The following is an 18,878-nucleotide window of genomic DNA, read 5'->3' on the forward strand; positions in this document are numbered from 1 at the left end:
TGGCCCCTCACATCATTAGCTAGCTTTTGGGGTTGAGTTAGGCCCAAGGTCCATTTCTTATAATAAATCCGAACTCATATTGCGTTGTCCAATCTCTAGATATCTAGTCTTTGACGTGTTGGGGATGTTAAGCGTCCACATTGGTGGAGGGAATTGATTATTTCCTTCTATAGCATTAGTCAATCCTCACTTCACGACCTAATTTTGGGGTTGAGTTAGACCCAAGGTCCATTTCTTATCAAAAAGTACACCAGATTTTGTACTACATCTTAGTCAAAGTTTATCCAGTTTTGATGGTCAGGAAGCCCAATATCACTGTTGTTTTTGGAAAGATGGTGAAGGTTACAGTAAGGGGAAGTGAATGAACTTGTAGACTTCTTAGGTGCCTTGTAAATCTAGATTCTGACTTACTCCTTTGTGTAACAATTTTTCGGAGGTGGCGAGCATTAAAATACAACAGTACTAATTGTCAAAAAAAGGTTACGATAAGGGGATGTAGTGGTGAATGTTATTTTGCTCAATTGTTTCTGCTGATGTGGTTTGTCTTTGTTTTCTTTCTTTCACTAATTGTGTCATTGAGAGTTTTTCGTCTCCACTTTTGGACAATAGGATTGATGGAAGAACGGAATCATCTGAAAGGCAGAGACTTGTTGACTGTTTTAACAGTCCATTGAATAGAAGGGTTAAATGCGCTTTGATATCTACTAGAGCTGGATCTCTTGGTATCAATCTTTATGCTGCCAACCGTGTAATTATAGTTGATGGCTCTTGGAATCCAACTCATGATCTTCAAGCTATATATCGAGCTTGGAGGTGTGTCTTCCAAATTTGTTCATTATAAAACACCCAGGTACCATTAGAATATATATTTAGCCTGAATGCTTTGTATGATTCTAGGTATGGTCAAACAAAACCTGTTTTTGCTTACCGTTTACTGGCACATGGAACGATGGAGGAGAAGATATACAAGCGTCAGGTAAAAGAAGAATCCAGAATCAGCTCATGTCAGAATAGCTTTTATTTCTTGAATTATATAAGTGGATGATTCAAGCAGGTAACGAAGGAAGGTCTTGCAGCACGGGTGGTTGATAGGCAACAAGTTCATAGAACTATATCTAAAGAGGAAATGTTGCATCTTTTTGAATTTGGAGATGACGAAAGCTGTGATATACCTCTGGAATTGAAGCAAGTAAGAGAACATGCCGGTGAAGCAAGCGCAAATGTAGATGTTGGAAGTGTTCCGAAACAAAAATTAACCCTTCCAAATGGAAACTCTTCTTCTGACAAGCTGATGCAAAGTTTGATTGACAGGCATCATCCACGGTAGGATGTTCTTTTCTTGTGTCGTTATGCTCAATAATTTATGCAGAACATGAATTCTGTCGTTTTCAATGTGTTTTGGGAGTCTTGTGCAATGAGTTGTGTTCTGAGATTTTTCAATTATATGTTTTCATTAAACTATACATAGCTGTGAGTGTATGTGGGTTTTAAAATAAGTTTCACTTTATCTTTCACCTTTCTAATTAATAGTGTAATGGTTTGCATGCTTTAGACTTCAGAGGAGATAATATCCAGAACCTGTGGGGGTGACTGATTTGCTATAATCGGAAAAGCCCAATTGTTTTTATTTGTCTAGGTCTGTTTAAGTATGCTCCATTCCTTTCTCTAAGCGAATAAGTCTGTTGATATTTAAAGAATTATGCAGAAAGAAACAGGAACGAAGTATTTTTTTTTCCCTTAAAAAAAAACTGTTCCTGTTTCTTTCTGCATAATTCTGTAAACATCAAGAGACTTATTCACTTAGAAAAACTGGGTCTCTGGAATTCTTTCATAGTTTTCTTCATCGTTCTTAAAATCAACTTTTTGATATATCAATGTTGAATGAGACTGGTTGTTTCTGTTATCAAGTCGGTTGTTGTTGTCTGATGTCAGCCTTGCACCAGCTGAATCAGGAACTAAACAAAACAATCCACCAGCTGTAGTAAGAGGATATTACTGTCATCACTTCTAAAACCTTGTTAGGATATCCATCTTCCCAAAGTGAAAAAACCATCCAATAGCTGATTTCTTGGTTGACCTGGATCACTTTATTCTTTATTTAGTGTCTGATAGACCCCAGTGTACCTTAAGATTTGTTATGATATGTAAGTTATCTGGGCATTAGTGCCCCTGCTTCACCTATGAAAAAGAAATGAAAAATTCTATGGAGCACCTACTTCTCATATTTTGAACTCATAATGCTCTAGAAGTTTTTGAGCAAATGCCTTTTGTTTTCAGCGATTCTCCATATTTTACTTCTATCATTCCCATACTAATTTTTGCAGTTCTTCCTTCACTACTGATGCTGACAAGTTGACTCTGTATAAATTTCCTCCAGAACCAAGTATACCACCTTTTAGTGCAAGTGTTGGCTCTATCTAGAATGACCGTATTTTTTGAATTGTGTTAATATGATGTGCTTCTTCTCCTCTTTTCTGTTTTTACTTTCTTTAGGTGTTATCTTTTTATTAATGTAGTGGTTATTAGTTAAAACCATAACCTGCAATGTCTTTTGGGTTAAAAGACATCGAGACATCCCTACTTGTGTATGTCTGGATGTTTTTGCAGCTAAGCATTCAAGCTTTAGATTTTTTTCTGGGTGTACTTAAAGTCTGTTTGGATTGGCTTATTTAAAGGTTTTTTTTTAGCCTAAATAGCTTTTAAGCACTTTTGGAGTGTTTGGGTAAATCAAAGAAAGTTCTTATAAGCACTTAGTTTTAAGCTAAAATGATGAAAGTAAGCCAAAAGTCATAAGTTAGACTTTAAGCACTTTTGGAGTGTTTGGATAAATTAAAAAAATACTTATAAGTGCTTGGTTTTAAGCTAAAATGATAAAATTAAGCCCAAAGCCATAAGTTAGGATTTCTAACTTTTGGCTGGCTTATAAGTCAAAAGTCAAAAGTAAAAAACCAAAAGCCAATCCAAACAGGCTCTTAGTTTGTTGGGGAAACTCATTCTAGTTGATAAATTATTATTTACTTTATCAAAAGAAGAACAATGTTTTTAAGAAGTTAGTTATTTCTTCAGGTGGATTGCGAATTATCATGAACATGAGAGTCTCCTCCAAGAGAATGAGGATGAAAAACTATCAAAAGAAGAGCAGGAAATGGCATGGGAAGTGTACCGGAGATCTATTGAATGGGAAGAGAGGCGAGTTTCGCCTGATGAACCTGTTGAGCAGCATGTCTCTACCACTGAATCATTGTCAAAGCAAAAGCCAGTGGTTCCCAGTGCCACCGTTTTTCCGCCAGAGGACAGTAATCTTGTATTTTCAGTGGGGGGTTCAAGATGCCGTTTGGTGCCAAGGAAGTGCACAAACCTATCACATTTGCTTACACTTAGAAGTCAAGGCACAAAGTGGGGTTGCAGCACTGTTTGCGGGGAGTGTGCTCAAGAGATAAGTTGGGAGGGACTTAACAGGGATGGCAGATCAGCAAAGTGATGTCATCCATGTATTTATATCATAGTTCAGTTATTTTTTGGTTCTTACTTTTGTGGCGATTCAATATACCGAGGGACTAGGTAAACATTCAGTTTTAGGTTTGAGTCATGACATGAGAAACACACCTCTTTTTGGGGTAGGATAGATGGAAATGCTCTTCTGAGACTTGGCTCTTTGTAGAGTGAGACTGTTGTCATGAGTAGTTGAATTTTAAAATACAGAGGAATGTCTCTTTTGTCTGAACTACCCTAATGCTATACTATATTGCAAAGAAGGAAAATCCCTCTTTTGTGCTAGCCCCCTATCCCTAAACAATTGTATACAACTACAGGATGCAATGCCGATCATATTTTGTCAAATTGTTCGACTTCTTTATGTTACTCTTTACATCCAGAACACTTTCTGATTAGTTGTGCATATTTTTTTTCCTTTTTTTTACAGAAAGGTAAATTTCTTATTCTAATTTCAGCCTTCAGTGTTGCTGGTTTATGTTAAAATAAATAAGAGGTGACTCAAAAGATTGGCTCTTAGTTTGTTGATCGTGTAATAGACTACTGTCGAGACAACTTTAATCATGGAAAGTTTATGATTGCTGTTGCAATTTACATGGGAATAGGATAATTAATCAGTAGGAGCAATACTTTTTAGACAGCTGCCAAAAAAGGTTTTTCATTTGAACCCCCTATTGCAGTGTTGCTACTCAAGCAGCTTTCACACATCCGACATATGCAAGAAATGGTGTGAAATAGACCAATTCATAGGGGTGCTATGTACATTTGGGACGTGAGCAGCTATGATAGGGATACCAAAACACGACGTCAAATCACCTACCGGCTACCATCTTTCATCCCCCAACCAATTGTCCTTTTCCTTTGGTCCTGTTGGCCCTGCTTCACCATACAGTTCAGTTGGAAATAGCTCAATGAGACTCTCCATTGAAAATCTCATGAAAAATGGAAGATGCTTGATTATTTTTTCCACTTCTGATCGCCCATCGTATATGATGGTTGGACCCCATTCCCTCATATACTGCAACCATGGTGGTTCTGCAACAACTCCCTCTCCAAGGTACTCAGCAGCTACAATTTTATATTTGCTGCTAGAGTCCACATAGTATTTGCTACGGGCACAATCATTTCTCAGTCCGACCCCGAGTTTAGAAGAGCCTTGAAGATAGCAGCCAGAATGTGGGAAACTTGCGTGGCCATGTCTTGATGCATATACAATCGACTTGTTACCCTCAATGAACTCCAAGTTGCAGGCATCTACCCATTCACCACCACTATGCTCCGAGAAATACACGCCCCAAAGCTCACCAGAAAAGTTGCTGACACGGAGTGTATAGTGCTCCCAATCGCCAACATGCTCTCCGACTTTATTCAAAGCAAAACTCAACAATCCAATTTTGACGGTAGCCGGTCCATTGAAAGGACAGAATATCCACATTGCAATATCTGTGAAGGTTCCTCCTAAAGATGGTTTAACATGAACATAGAGCTCTGCACTCTCAATATTCCCACATTTGACGCTGGTTCTATTTGCATCATCCTTATTTGGTAAATCGAGCCAATATTGACCATCGTTTACCCCTCCGGCAGGCAAGTTTGAGCCTTTTGAGTTGATGACTGTACCATTATTCTTTCCATCTTTGTAAAGGAGAGCTCCATTCATGAAGAACCATGGAACTGAGGAAGGCAAATAAATCTCATCTGGATGGAGATACATTGTTGGTCCATAGTGCTTGATGAGGGCATGGATCTGCTCAAGATTGGGCATTGCGTGTTGAGAAGAGTCGAGATTTTTCAAGCATGCAATATCAAGTTCATCTCCAGGACTGAAGCTTGTACTACTGAAGAACGTCCCAACAGACACTCCTGCACAAAGCATGCCCCTATTGCAGGGTCTAGTTTTCCAAACTTGAAATTGGTTCCTTTGGAAAAGGGAATCTGAACTAAACATCATTTCAGAGGCCTCACAATTTTCCGTCAGGTCAGCTCGGACACATCTAACTTCATCAGAATCAGGTTCATTAGGCTCAACAGAAGCCAAAAATCCTATAGATTTATAACCAACTGGTGCATTTGGCATCCAAATATAACCACTTCCATTGTATTGGGAGTCTGAACTCCAAATTAAGGTGTAGTTCAGAGGCTTTTGAAGAGCCGGAAGCTTTAAAGCTGAATCTTTGACAGCAGATATGTCTTTGGCAGCAAGAATATAGCCAGTTATGTGCTCACCATCTGGCTGACCGTAGTGACCAAGGATATAATATCCTTTTGGAATTCCATCTGGTTTATAAAAGGAAACACAGTCTGATTTTCCAAAGGATGCGCTGCAACCCCAAATTTTCTTAAATTTGGTGATTTGAACAACTTCAATTTCCCCTAAACATATTCTTCCTGTACCAAAACCTTTGCCTACAAAACAACATATGCCATTAGCAAACTGAGCTTCTATTCAGCATGCGTTTTTTTCTTTAAAAATTCACTTACATCCCACAAGTGGGCTCTGAGCTCAAGAAAATAATAGGAGTGAAGAAACCACAGCAACATACTAAACAAGGCATGGCAAAACATTCTGAAAAAGAAACAGTTACAACAAAATAATATGAACAAATAAATAGAAACAGAAATCGAAGTAACTCTATCAAAGTTAGCTAAATTTAGTTAAATGTGAAAGCTCTCAGCTTCTGCAACCCATTAATAGCTCTATAATCAGAAACTATTTTTTTTGTCTTACAGCACCTAGAAGGGACAAATTGTTTCTGTTTCATAAAATAAAAACTTGAAGAAGAAGAAGAACGAGTTTACTCCAAAAATAGAAAATCTACCAGATTTGAACAGTGAAACAGTCACAGCTCCCATTGCCAGCCAAACAGTTGACCAAATTCATGAATTTCATAGAATAGAACACAATATTTGACCAAGTCTCAACAGAAAATCAGCAAGAAATGAACAAAATTTTCCTTTGTCCAAACTGAATCTTCTTCCCAATTAGGATTTTAAGAGGAAAAAAATAAAAAAATTCTTCTCCATGAAGCAGAAATTTTGTTAGTTAGAAGTGGTAATTTCATTTTGTTGACCCATTTGATCATAAATAAGCATAACATAAAGAAGTAGGCAAGAATTGAGTTGAATTAAAGAAAACCAAAAGGAACCATATATATATATATATATATATATATATATATATATATATTTCTTCTGTTTCATCATGTTCAACATGCACCTTGTTTCTTCCAAAAAAATCAAGAAATTTGAAGAAGAAATACCTTGAGGCCATTTAGGAAGGGGTAAAGGCAAAGAAAATTTCTGCGGTTCAACTGCAGGGTAATAATCAGATAAATTGTTCCAACACCAACACTCCCTCCCTAACATATTTCTTTTTCCTCCCTCTTCCCAATTACAACACAAAAAATGGACAAACTTCAAAACCTACAAAAATATTTATCAAGAATTTACTCTCAGCTTGCCAACAACACATAAAAAAACAAGAAGATGGATGGGAGGTGGGGTTGGTCGATAGAGCACTCAAATGGAAAATCAATTTTTCTTTTGGTGAAGGGGTTGAGTAAGAAGAGAGCAAGTTGAGAAGAAAAAGAATATATTTACAAGTTAGGGGCCGCTGCTGCTTTAATAATTAACGATAAAATAAGGAGAAAAAGTTGTTCTACTTGCCATTGTTTGACGTTGCTTTCCACCGGAAAGGTAGTTTGGGCCCGGCGATCGGTGGAGGATTAAATTATGATATGCTATTTATTTACTTATTTCTAATGTCTTGGTCACTTTCTTGGTAGTTATCAACAAATATCTGTACATTTCTGTGTGTTATAAATATATTTTATATATTATTATGAATATTTTTTTTGGATAATTATTGTTATACCCCAAAAAGGAAAATTATTTATTATTGGATACCCATTACTTTCGTGCGCCTAAAAGGGTTATATCAACTAATGCACGCGCGACTTCTTTACCAAACAAGTAACGTGCAAATTGTCGCTTCTTTCCAAACCCGTCTTCTTCTTCCCCAAGCTACCTTCTAGTATCAAAATTCTGGGTTTGAAGTTTCAATCCATTAATGGATAACATTGTAATTTTAGTCCAGCACAATGGAGTTTGAGATTCAAACAACCACTACAATGATAATAACGTTTGTCACGACCCAAGCCTAGGGCCTAGATGCGACACGACGAATGAGACACCCGGAGATACCTTATCCAAGTCTCAAGCGAAAAAGGGGGGGGGGGTAATGGGACTAAGGAAAACATTTCAATGAGAACCAAATTTGTCAAAGCTTACTTATACATGTCCAACAATACCACAACATCAGAGACTTGGCGGGATCTAAGACATGTCCCTAGCTCACACTCATTGAAAATAGAAATAAGAACCATGAAATGTATTTCAAAAGGCTTTACACATCATAATGTGATGACCCTCCACAACATCACGCCACATAAGCACCACGTAAGTGCCACATGTCATAAAGTTACCCATGTGGAAGCCTTACATAGGAAAAATGCTAGTCCATAGTGGAAGGTTCTAGAGACATGTGAAGAATTTCCTTGGAAGACTTTAGAATTTCATGAATTTGCATGGAAAGTCCTTAGAATCTTCTAGTTGTGTAGAGAAATCTAGAAGAGGGATTAGTTTGTAAATATGAAAGGATTTGTGTAGTAATTTTTATTTACACTTAAGCCCCTAAGGAGTAGTATAAATAGAGGGGACATTCATTTGTAGCAAATCATCAAGAAATCAAGCATTCTTCCAAGTAATACAACACCTTCTTCATAAAAGCTCTCTTGTCTTTCTTACAATCTAGCGTTCCCTTAGCAATCTAGTCTTAAAGGCTTACTTGAGTTTGCAACGTGAAAAATTCGTGAGTAAATTGTCAAGTGCCGCACGGAGGTCTTAGTTGAAGTCTAAGTCCGTGACAACGTGGTATCAGAGCGAGGTTCTACTAAGAGATATGGCAAGTGAGGGAGACATCAACGCCACTACCGCCACCAACATCAAACAAGATGTTGGAAAGAAGCCCTGCAAGGGAAAGAAAAACTCTAAGAGAAATGAGGAGGTGTGCTTGAGCCTACACCAAGTGAGTCCCTAACATCCTACTTACCCTCGACCACTGAGATGAGTGAAGATGAGCGAGGCGAGGAGCCCGTGGACGTCACGCCCGGCATGGAGTGGATCGCAAGGGTGGATGCTGTCCGACACACCGTAAATATATTGTGAAAGCGTTTGAACAAGTTCGACGACAAGTTCAAGCCTCTAGAGGAGTTCACCCTTGAGGAGAATGACAATATCCGGAAGGAGTTGGAGGTGCGCAAGGTGGCCGAGTACGAGGTGAAGGAGACAATTACTTTCTTGGAGTATCAGCTCATGGACACGTTGAGCACGATAGAGACCATGAAGGCCAAGATGGCAACACTCAATGGAGATGTGGAAGCGGAAAGATGCATGACGTCCAGTGCGGACAGGGAGGAATAATTTAATACTTCAAAATAAGTCATAGCATATAACTCGAGAATTCAAAACATCACATTCAATGAAATGGCTTATTAAAAGCTTTAGTGATTCAAATATGCATGAATTGTCCTTATAGCATAAAGAATCCATCATTCATAGCATTTCATCATTCTTTTATTTCATAAGACTCCCTTTTGATCATAGACATTGCTTTCATAAATATTTATTTGGAGTCAAAGCTTTCAAGTCAAACTTCATTAAAAATATAGTAAAACTAAGTGGGTTTAAATCACTTCAACTTTCAAACATGTATGTAAATGAAATTATGCATAAATAATTTGAAAACAATTAATGAAAGATTTGTGATGTCATGGTGATGTCAAATGGAGGACTATTGATGTCATGAGTGATGTCAAATGGATCTAGATCTTTTCATGGTTAGTGAGATGAACCTTCTTTTAACATAATGCCTTTTTTCAGAGCTGTGTTTGAACAAGATACTTCCTCATTAGGGTTTGGTGTCCCATATGAATTATTGCTCTAGAAGTCTACTTTCATTTCATTAAAGAATCAACCGATTTGGAGCACCTACAATGAGATATGATTTTTCTTCTACAAACACTCTATTTTGTCACAGTACCATGTCTTGCATAAATTAATTTATTTGATCTACTTAACCTCCGAAACTTAAAATATGGTCTTTACAAAAGTTGTAGGTAATGTTGGAGTTATTCAAAAATTTAAATCACCTAATTTGGACCAACCTATGAAAAGTTATTCTCAAAATACAGAAATTGTATCATTTTCATCAAGAATTGGAACACCATATATAACGTTTTTAGGGGGTGTTACATGTGTTTTTAGTGAAGCACTACTTCTTTGATACCATCAGAGTATAATATAATCTGATGATATCAAAGAAGACGAGGCAAGTGTTTTCACCAAAGGATTGCTCTGATTGATATTCTGTTCAGATAGCATAACTTCTTTTACAAGATTTTTGAGTTCGATATTCAAAATTTTCCTGAACTAAATGTTGTCGCATTGATTTGATTATTGTTTGTTTGTCAATGTAGATCTGGTGAACTTCAACGGATTGCTTGCTTGTGTCCGTAATTGTAACACCCCTTAAAAATGTATATGATGTTCTAATTCTCGATGAAAATGATATCGCTTCTGTATTTTGGGCATAACCTTTAATAGGATAGTCCAAATTAGGTGATTCAAATTTGTGAATAACTCAAACATCATTACCTACAACTTTAGTGAATATCATATTTTAATTTACGAAGGTTAAGTAGTTCAAATAAATTAATTGTTGCAAGACATGATGCTGTGATAAAATGGAGTATTTGTAGAAGAAAAATCATATCTCACTGTAGGATGCTCAAAATCGGTTGATTCTTAAACAACATGAAACTAGACTTCTATATCAACAATTCATATGAAGACACAAATTCCTAATGAGGAAGTTATCTTTTTCAAACGCAGCTCCGAAAAAGGATATTCCATTAAAAAAAAGTTTATCTCACCAACTATGGAAAGATCTAGATCCATTTGACATCATCCATGACATCACAATCTTCCTTCAAATTTTTTAGATTTTTCTTTATAATTATTTTAATTATTGTTAGGTTCCTCCTTCACACCTATAAATACCCACCTTATTTTATTATTTTATTCATCAAGCTTTCTCAAGCAACTCTTCTCTCTATACACTCATTTACTCATTCTCAAAATATAGTTTTAGTTCTTAGTAGTATAGAAATACTATTCTGGTGATTCATATACTCCGTATAGTACACAAAACGCTCCGGTGAGGAAAAAAAATTAGGATTTAAAAGTGTTCATTAAGTCCTTCGATTCTGAGTAAAACTTCAGAATCCAGGTATGTAAGGCTTCAATGAGAGTATTTCTTCCACTCTCACGCTTAAAGTATTTTGATTATATGATAAATTATGTTTATTTTCTTTAAGCTTTACTCTAAGGTATGCTTGTGTTTATCAATGGATTCTTCCACCCACGGAGTCTAAAACTCTTTCAACTAAATCTCTTGATTTCAAATAAGATTTTCTTATGGGTAATTATTATTTCTACTTAATAGCATGAATCATGGTTAAACTAATGATTATTGGTCTATTTTGATGCAAAATGATTACATATGTATGAATTGATGGTTTTCAAGTATTTTTCCCTATTTAGCGCTTTAAAGGTTCTTGAAATTCTTGGTGGGTTATTTAAAGAATGATTTTTAATTAATGATTTTCAAATTATTTATGCATAATTTCATTTACATACATGTTTGAAAGTTGAAATGATTTAAAACCACCTAATTTTACTATATTTTCAATGAAGTTTGACTTGAAAGCTTTGACTCCAAATAAATGTTTATGAAAGCAATGTCTATGACAAAAGGGAATCTTATGAAATAAAAGAATGATGAAATGATATGAATGATGGATTCTTTATGCTATAAGGACAATTCTTACATATTTGAATCACTAAAACTTTTAATGAGTTATTCCACCAAATGTGATGTTTTGAATTCTCAAGCTATATGCTACGACTATTTTGAAGTATTAAACTATTCCACGGGATTGACTTAGCACTGAATGGGGCATTGAGGTGGAATTCGATATGGGAATCCTTATAGCAACCCCTAGCCTCATTAACTATGTGCCAACATAGGAGACCTTGTAGGCTTAGTCTAATGGATCCATGAAAGCCCTTAAAGTTAACGTTAAAGAAATGAATAAAGTTGAGGGAGTTCTATCCGGCAAGTAGTCTCTCCGGCCAACATAGGAGGTTATGTTGGATTCCATGTAATAGCTCGTATGGTCTTAATGTCGGTTATAGTGAACTTCCCACACATGAGTGTTTCAAATGCTATTTACCTGATTACTAATGCATGTATATATCCACATATGTATAATTTAAATGATATCTACTTGATTACTCATGCATGCATTTATTTATGTACTTTACCTTATAAATGTGTTAAATATTTTACTTTGTAATGCATGCCTATATACTTAGTACATTTAAAGTACTAACACATACTATTTTGCCTACATGATATCACCATGTAGGGACCGATGCTCCTCCTCATTCTCCTCTACGTGGCTAGTTGAAATTTCGTTTGAAGGCTACTTTTGGTGATTTTCCATGTTCCAGAAATAATACTCCTTTATCCTTATATCTTATGATATGTTGAAATCTTTAGACACTTATTACGAAATTTCTTTCTATTATGATTGAGGGTGAGCTAGGGACTTGTCTTAGCCCCGTTAAATCTAAAAGTTAGAGGTATTGTTGGACATATGTAAGTTTAAGATTTACTATTATGATTTACGCTTGCTTATTTATTTTTATTACCTATGAAATGCTAAAAGAATGCTAAGAGGCTTGTTTGAGGTACTTTCGGATTCCTCAATCTCTATGTCACGTCTAGGCCCTAGGTTTGGGTCCTGACAATACCTGCCTCTTCCCTTCTTGATACTATTAGAGCAAAATTTATACTCTAAGAGCATCAAAGAGGAACAAAAATGAAACATACATAAAAAACTACTCATTTACTCGTTGATATCAAAGATAGATAGATAGTCCTTGAACAAACACACTTCTAACTTACTACTTGATTCCACAACAGTATATATATACTTTGATGGTATCAAGGAACAATTTCAATGAAAATACTACACAATTTTTCTCTTTGATACAATTAGAGTATATATATACCCTGATGACATCAAAGAGGAACATGTAATGCTTCAGTCAAAAAATGCTCAATTAATTCTTGATACCATCATGTTATATGCATATACTCTTATGGTATCAAGGATGAATAAATAGTTCTTCAGTGAAAATACTACTCATTTACTCATTGATACCATAAGAGTATATTATACTCTAGTGGTATCAAATATAAATGGATAGTCCTTCAACAAACACACTTCTAATTTACTGTTTGATTTCACAACAATATATATATATATACTTTGATGGTATCAAGAAGCAGTTTCAGTGAAAAAACTAAACAATTTTGCTCCTTGATACCATTAGAGTATATATATACTCTGATGGCATCAAAGAGGAACATGTAATGGTTCAATCAAAAACTGCTCAATTAATTCTTGATACCATCATGTTGTATGTATATACTCTTATGGTATCAGTGATGAAGAAATAATTCTTCAGTAAAAACATTACTCATTTACTCATTGATACTACTAGAAGTCATTTGGTAGAGTGTATCAAAATAATGCTAAATATAGTGTATTAGTAATGATTACATTATTAATGCTTGTATTAGTTATGCTTGCATTAATTATACATAGAATATTTCTTATGTATTGTTTGATTTAGTGTATTAAAAAAAGACGTATTGCATAAAAATATTTATTTATAAAAATATCCTCAACAATTATGATGGAAAAGATGTAAAATGGGTTTTGAGGGGTAATTGGGTCTTTAACCATACTAATGCAAGCATTGAATCCCATTGCATTACTAACACCTAGAAATCCATGGTATTAGTAATGCAAGCCTTAATACACAATAGAGTGTATAACTAATGCATTAGTTATACATGTCATGAAAAAGTGTACCAAACAAGGTACTACTAATACACCTAATTAATGTATGCATTATTTTTTCTAACACACTCTACCAAACGACCCCTCTAGGGTAGCAATTAATTAATGCATGCATTATATATATACATTCTTATGGTATCAAGGATGAAGAAATTAGTGAAAACATTGCTCATTTACTCATTGATACTACTAGAGTATATTACTCTGATGGTATCAAAGATAAATGGATAGTACTTCAACAAACACACTTCTAATTTTCTACTTGATTCAACAACAGTATATATATACTTTGATGGTATCAAGGATAAATGAGCAATTTCAGTGAAAACACTAATCATTTTGGTCCTTGATACCATTAGAGTATATATATACTATTATGGCATCAAAGAGGAACATATAATGCCTCAGTCAAAAACCGCTCAATTAGTTCTTGATTCCATCATGGTATATATATACTCTTATGGTATTAAGGATGAAGAAACAGTTCTTCAGTGAAAACACTACTTATTTACTCATTGATACCATCACAATATAATATATTCTAATGATATCACAAATAATATAGCATGTAACATCCATTTATTGCTCTAGAAGTGATATCATATAGCATTCGTCTTATGGTTGACATGTTGTTATTTGTATAAACGAGACATATGGTTGGACTTTTAGAGAAAGGAGCATAAAAATATCAGTTATGTTTCGATTAACAGAGTTTAAGAATGTCCACACCTACCCCTTACATAAGAGATCTTGCACATACACTCATGTCACTGCGCTCTTTGTAAGTAGTATCGTACAACAGAAAATTATCGATCCAAAAATAGTGTACGCACCAACAGATATCCAATGAGATTTTAAAAAAGTATACGTCATCAACTTGATGTATATGTAAGCATGTCGGGCAAAGGAAAGGACAGTTCAAAATATAAGAGGCAACCCAAAAGATGCATATGCACAGTTACCAACATACCTGTACAAGTTGCAATATGCAAATCTAGGGATAGTTATGATACTACACACCAAGCAGGATGGATCTTTCTTATACCTTTTTATAATATTAAATATACCAATTCAGGGGTGGAGGTATGGTAAACCTACTATGGTAGTCGATAGAACATTCCTAAAGGCAACATATAGAGGTAAAATGCTAACCGCTGTCACATAAGATGCACAAGGTAACCTATTCTCATATATTACACATTTTTTTCTGTTATACTCTATGATACCCATATAGTATCAATATACCCCTAAGGTATCATAGCCAACTATTTCTCAGATTTAATTCAATGTCGTCATTTTTTTTCAGGCCAAATTATATCAATTACTTATGGTATAGTTGATTCAAAAAATATTGCATCTTGGAAATGGTTCTTCACACGATTGAAAGAGGTATATCTAGAGAGGGAAAGAATGTGCATAGTCTCATATAGACATGAGAGCATAGTGAAAGGAGCTGCACTAGACTATCTAATAATTTTACCCTGTGTGTATGTATCATTTATGGAATAATGTGAAGGGAAATTTCAAAAAGAGTGCAAAACATATTAAACACATATACTTTGCACTGACAAGAGTATACACTGTCGAGGAATTTAACACACTCATCACAAAATTAGATGGCATTGATTAAATGATCAAACCATACTTGCAAGATATTGGTTATCATAAGTGAACCTATTCGCATTGCAGAGCCAATCGAACAACAACAATGACATCAAACATAGTAGAGTCAGTCAACGCAATAAACAAACATGCAAGAGATCTCCCACTTATAGATCTACTTGACTTTATGACCACAATGGTATAAAAATGAAATTATAAAAATGGTACTGCCGCGAAGCATTCAAAAATAACATTGGCTGACAAGTATGAGATGTTGTCAAAGAATCACAAATAATGATGGTGAGACATTTAACCAGTACTTTACTTTCAAATCTGCTTATTTCTAGTTTTACAGTGATATACTAATTTACATTTTTCATCAAACATACAAAACACATATTGTCCCTTTAACTCAGTATATTTATGTAGTGAATGATGGTAATGACAAACACATTATCTATCTAAAAAAAGACATGCACATGTGGAAAGTTTCAAATAGAGGAATTTTCATGTGCCCATACAATGGCAGTTTTTATCGAAAACCATCTCCCAAAATATACATATTGCTCTCCTTACTACACCAGAGAGTTTTTGATTAAAATATATGAGGAGACATTGCATCCTCTCCCAGATACCAGTATGTGCTCCATTCCCTATGATGTGTCTTCACTAGTGGTCCTCCCACCAAATGTCAAAATCAGAGCAGGAAGGCCTAGGAAAAAGAGAGTAAAACGGGGATCTGAATACACAACAATAGTAACATGCAGCAAGTATGGAGGACAAGCACACAATCGAAGAACATGTGATAGAATTTCAAAGAAAAAATGAAATACTATAGTTGCATTTATACTCATATAAAGAAATATTGAAATACTCTAGTGTGTTGGTTAACTCAGAAGTTACAAACACTTTCTTCTATTTTTTTCTTATGTTTTCTCATATTGACATGGCAATATAAGTTCGTATTTTGGTACTATTATATATTTAATTGTCATCTTACTTTAATGATAATAAATATATGCTCGAGTCTTTTATTAATATACTGCAATGAAAAAATAGTGCAAAATTATTCATTAATACTATCAGAGTATATATTTACTTTAATGATACCATCAAGGAGAAAACACACTGCAGTGAAAGACATTGCTCAATTACTTTTTGATACCATAAGAGTGTGTATATATATATATACACTCTAATAATATCATAAAGGAAAAAACACTGCTCAATTATTTCTTGATACCATCATAGTATATATATACACTGACTATATCATCAAGGTATCAAGGTCTGAATAATACTACAGTAAAAATGATTAACTATTCATTGATACCTTCAGAGTGTATATATATATATATATTCTGATGGTATCATGAAGAAAAAAAACTGTAGTGAAAAAAACTGCTCAATTATTTTTTGATATCATCATATTTTATATATACTTTTAACATTAGTATCTAGATAAAAAATAGCTTGAGTTATCTCTACTAAATCGGTCTCACTTACATAAAAAAAAATCATCATCCAATAAGGGGTCATAATTCAACTTCGCGTTAGTCAAAGATTCTTTCGCACCTTCTTCTTTCCTCTTACAATAATCTTGAGTGATAGCAGCAATGGCATACTAAGGCATAGAAACAAACACAAACTAGGACTGAGAGCTATGATCATTATGATTAATATTCTTACTACTTTCACCAACAGACTTACCTTTAGCAGTTTTGTCGCGACCAACACAACCTTCATAAATAGTAGGCAAACTATCTAGAACATTTTCATGATTATCTCTGTCCAAATCTGTATGCCCTTTCTTAAAGTGTGTAAACTCATCCTTTTGTGGCGCCTGAAATAGATTAAAAAATGTCAGTCTCTGTGATATCAAAAAGGTATACATATATTAATAGGATATCATGTAAAATGAAGGTGTCAGCCCTTTGTGATACCCATAGGGTATATATATATTTAGATGGTATTTCTTGACTCCTTTATAGTATATATATTGTGTTGTTATTAAGGAGTAAAAAGCAACTAATTACTGGAAAATATATTCAATTATTTTTTGATATCATCGGAGTATATATAGTATCATGAAGGGAAAAATACTGCAGTGTAAAACACTGCTCAATTATTCCTTGAAACGATCATAGTATATATATATATATACTTTGATGGTGTCAAGGTTTGAATAACACTGTAGATAAAAAATGCTCAACTATTCCTTGATACCATCAGAGTATATATATACTATAATGGTATCAATGAGCAAAAACAACAACCGTTTTATTTATACAATAGTAGTTTCAATTGAAAACCACTTATGCTAGCACACAAATACTTCAAAACTAAAACTTCAGTAAGTAAACACAAAACAATATGATTAGTAAGAAATTACCTCAAACTTGGTTCTAAGATCATCAAGGGCTTCAAGAATCTCGGCAATTTTCAAATCAACATCCTTTTGACAATCAGTGAGCTCATTTTTCAAAGTAAACATTGCTTGGGACATCACCAGTACCACTACTCTGGACAACGTCTTCCTTTGGTGCTTGTGTGCAAAATAATCCATCACTGAAGTGTTGAGATTTTGTATCCGCATAACAATTTTCAAACACAAAGTCATCTAACTCTAATAGCAGCTTCTCATTATCACTTGGGAAAAATGTTCCTCAACTGCAAATACTATACATAACCTGTCAAAAAAATACAATAAGGTTGCAAAGATGAACAAAATTATAGATACCTGATCTGCATACAAGCGGAATATCCTCAAACAAACAAACTCATGGCTTATTTGCTTATCTATGGTCAAATTCAAAATTGGGGCTCTCAAGAACTATTATGAAAATTAAGCCTACCATTGAACACCTCACAACATTCATAAAACCAAATTTGTTATGCCAATGGAAATCCTCCATGCCTATAAAATTCAGGTTTTGTCCTTAACTTATCATGATAACTGTTATATGTCGCCTTGAATACATAAACTCTCCATGCATAAGTGTTGATGTCTCTACTCTCAACTAGATCAAAATATGACATATCAAGCTCTTTACTTTTTACCAAACAAAAACGGAACGTATTTACAAAATAAAGAGCTACCATCTTCACAGCATCATCATCCTTCCTAAATGTCGATTTATGAAAATAATGTTCCATTTTATCCCATTTCACAGTGGTAGAACCTTTGAAATACCTCTTCAATAATCGATTACCCCCCAACACTATCGCGATACTTATATTACCCTTGTATTTAAACCCTGTAACAAGAGCACTCAGCCAATCCAATGCGGAAACGCGTACCACTTACCAATTAATGCATCACATGATTCTCCTCAGAATGCACTTGCCTCATCAACAAATTGTGTAACACTTGCCCTTGCATCATAATCAGCGACATATTTAGATATTTATAAAAGCAAATTTGTTTAAACAATTCAAATTGTGCATTTAACAAAACATCATGCAAATCATTGACTATAGAACAATTCGTAGAGCAATCAACCTTTGGCTTGTAATTAATATCCATTTTGATATAAAATTCACCTATCTGCCCACACGATAAAAGTACACAAACAAATCAACAAAATAAAAAAATTAAGAAAAGAAATTACCACTTATTGAATGATACCATAGGAGTATATATATACCATCACAATATTCATTAATTTAAAACACAAAAATTAAAAACACAAACTTACATTTAAATTTCGTTCATAGCCAAAATGTCAG

General features: G+C 34.5%; 2 protein-coding genes across 3 annotated transcripts in view; one reads left to right on the forward strand and one right to left on the reverse strand.

Annotated features, from left to right (window-relative positions):
• Positions 1-3,887, forward strand: part of LOC129903371 (protein CHROMATIN REMODELING 20) — a 51,399-nt gene extending 47,512 nt beyond the window's left edge. For both annotated transcript variants that reach the window (XM_055978909.1, XM_055978918.1), the window contains exons 22-25: positions 610-813; positions 898-976; positions 1,055-1,323; positions 3,067-3,887. In XM_055978909.1, the coding sequence (XP_055834884.1) occupies positions 610-813; positions 898-976; positions 1,055-1,323; positions 3,067-3,481 (967 nt within the window). In that variant the 3' untranslated portion in view covers positions 3,482-3,887. The remainder of the gene's footprint in view (positions 1-609; positions 814-897; positions 977-1,054; positions 1,324-3,066) is intronic.
• Positions 3,888-4,008: 121 nt separating this feature from the next.
• LOC129903387 (hypothetical protein At1g04090-like) lies at positions 4,009-7,129 on the reverse strand. Its single transcript, XM_055978927.1, has 2 exons — positions 6,753-7,129; positions 4,009-5,898 (listed from the first exon to the last, which is right to left on the reverse strand). Exons 1-2 carry the CDS (start codon positions 6,856-6,858, stop codon positions 4,316-4,318), a joined length of 1,689 nt encoding a protein of 562 aa, XP_055834902.1. The 5' UTR covers positions 6,859-7,129; the 3' UTR covers positions 4,009-4,315.
• Between the last annotated feature and the right edge of the window lie 11,749 nt (positions 7,130-18,878).

The sequence above is a fragment of the Solanum dulcamara genome, chromosome 1 (assembly GCF_947179165.1).
Source record: "Solanum dulcamara chromosome 1, daSolDulc1.2, whole genome shotgun sequence".
Taxonomy (NCBI): domain Eukaryota; kingdom Viridiplantae; phylum Streptophyta; class Magnoliopsida; order Solanales; family Solanaceae; genus Solanum; species Solanum dulcamara.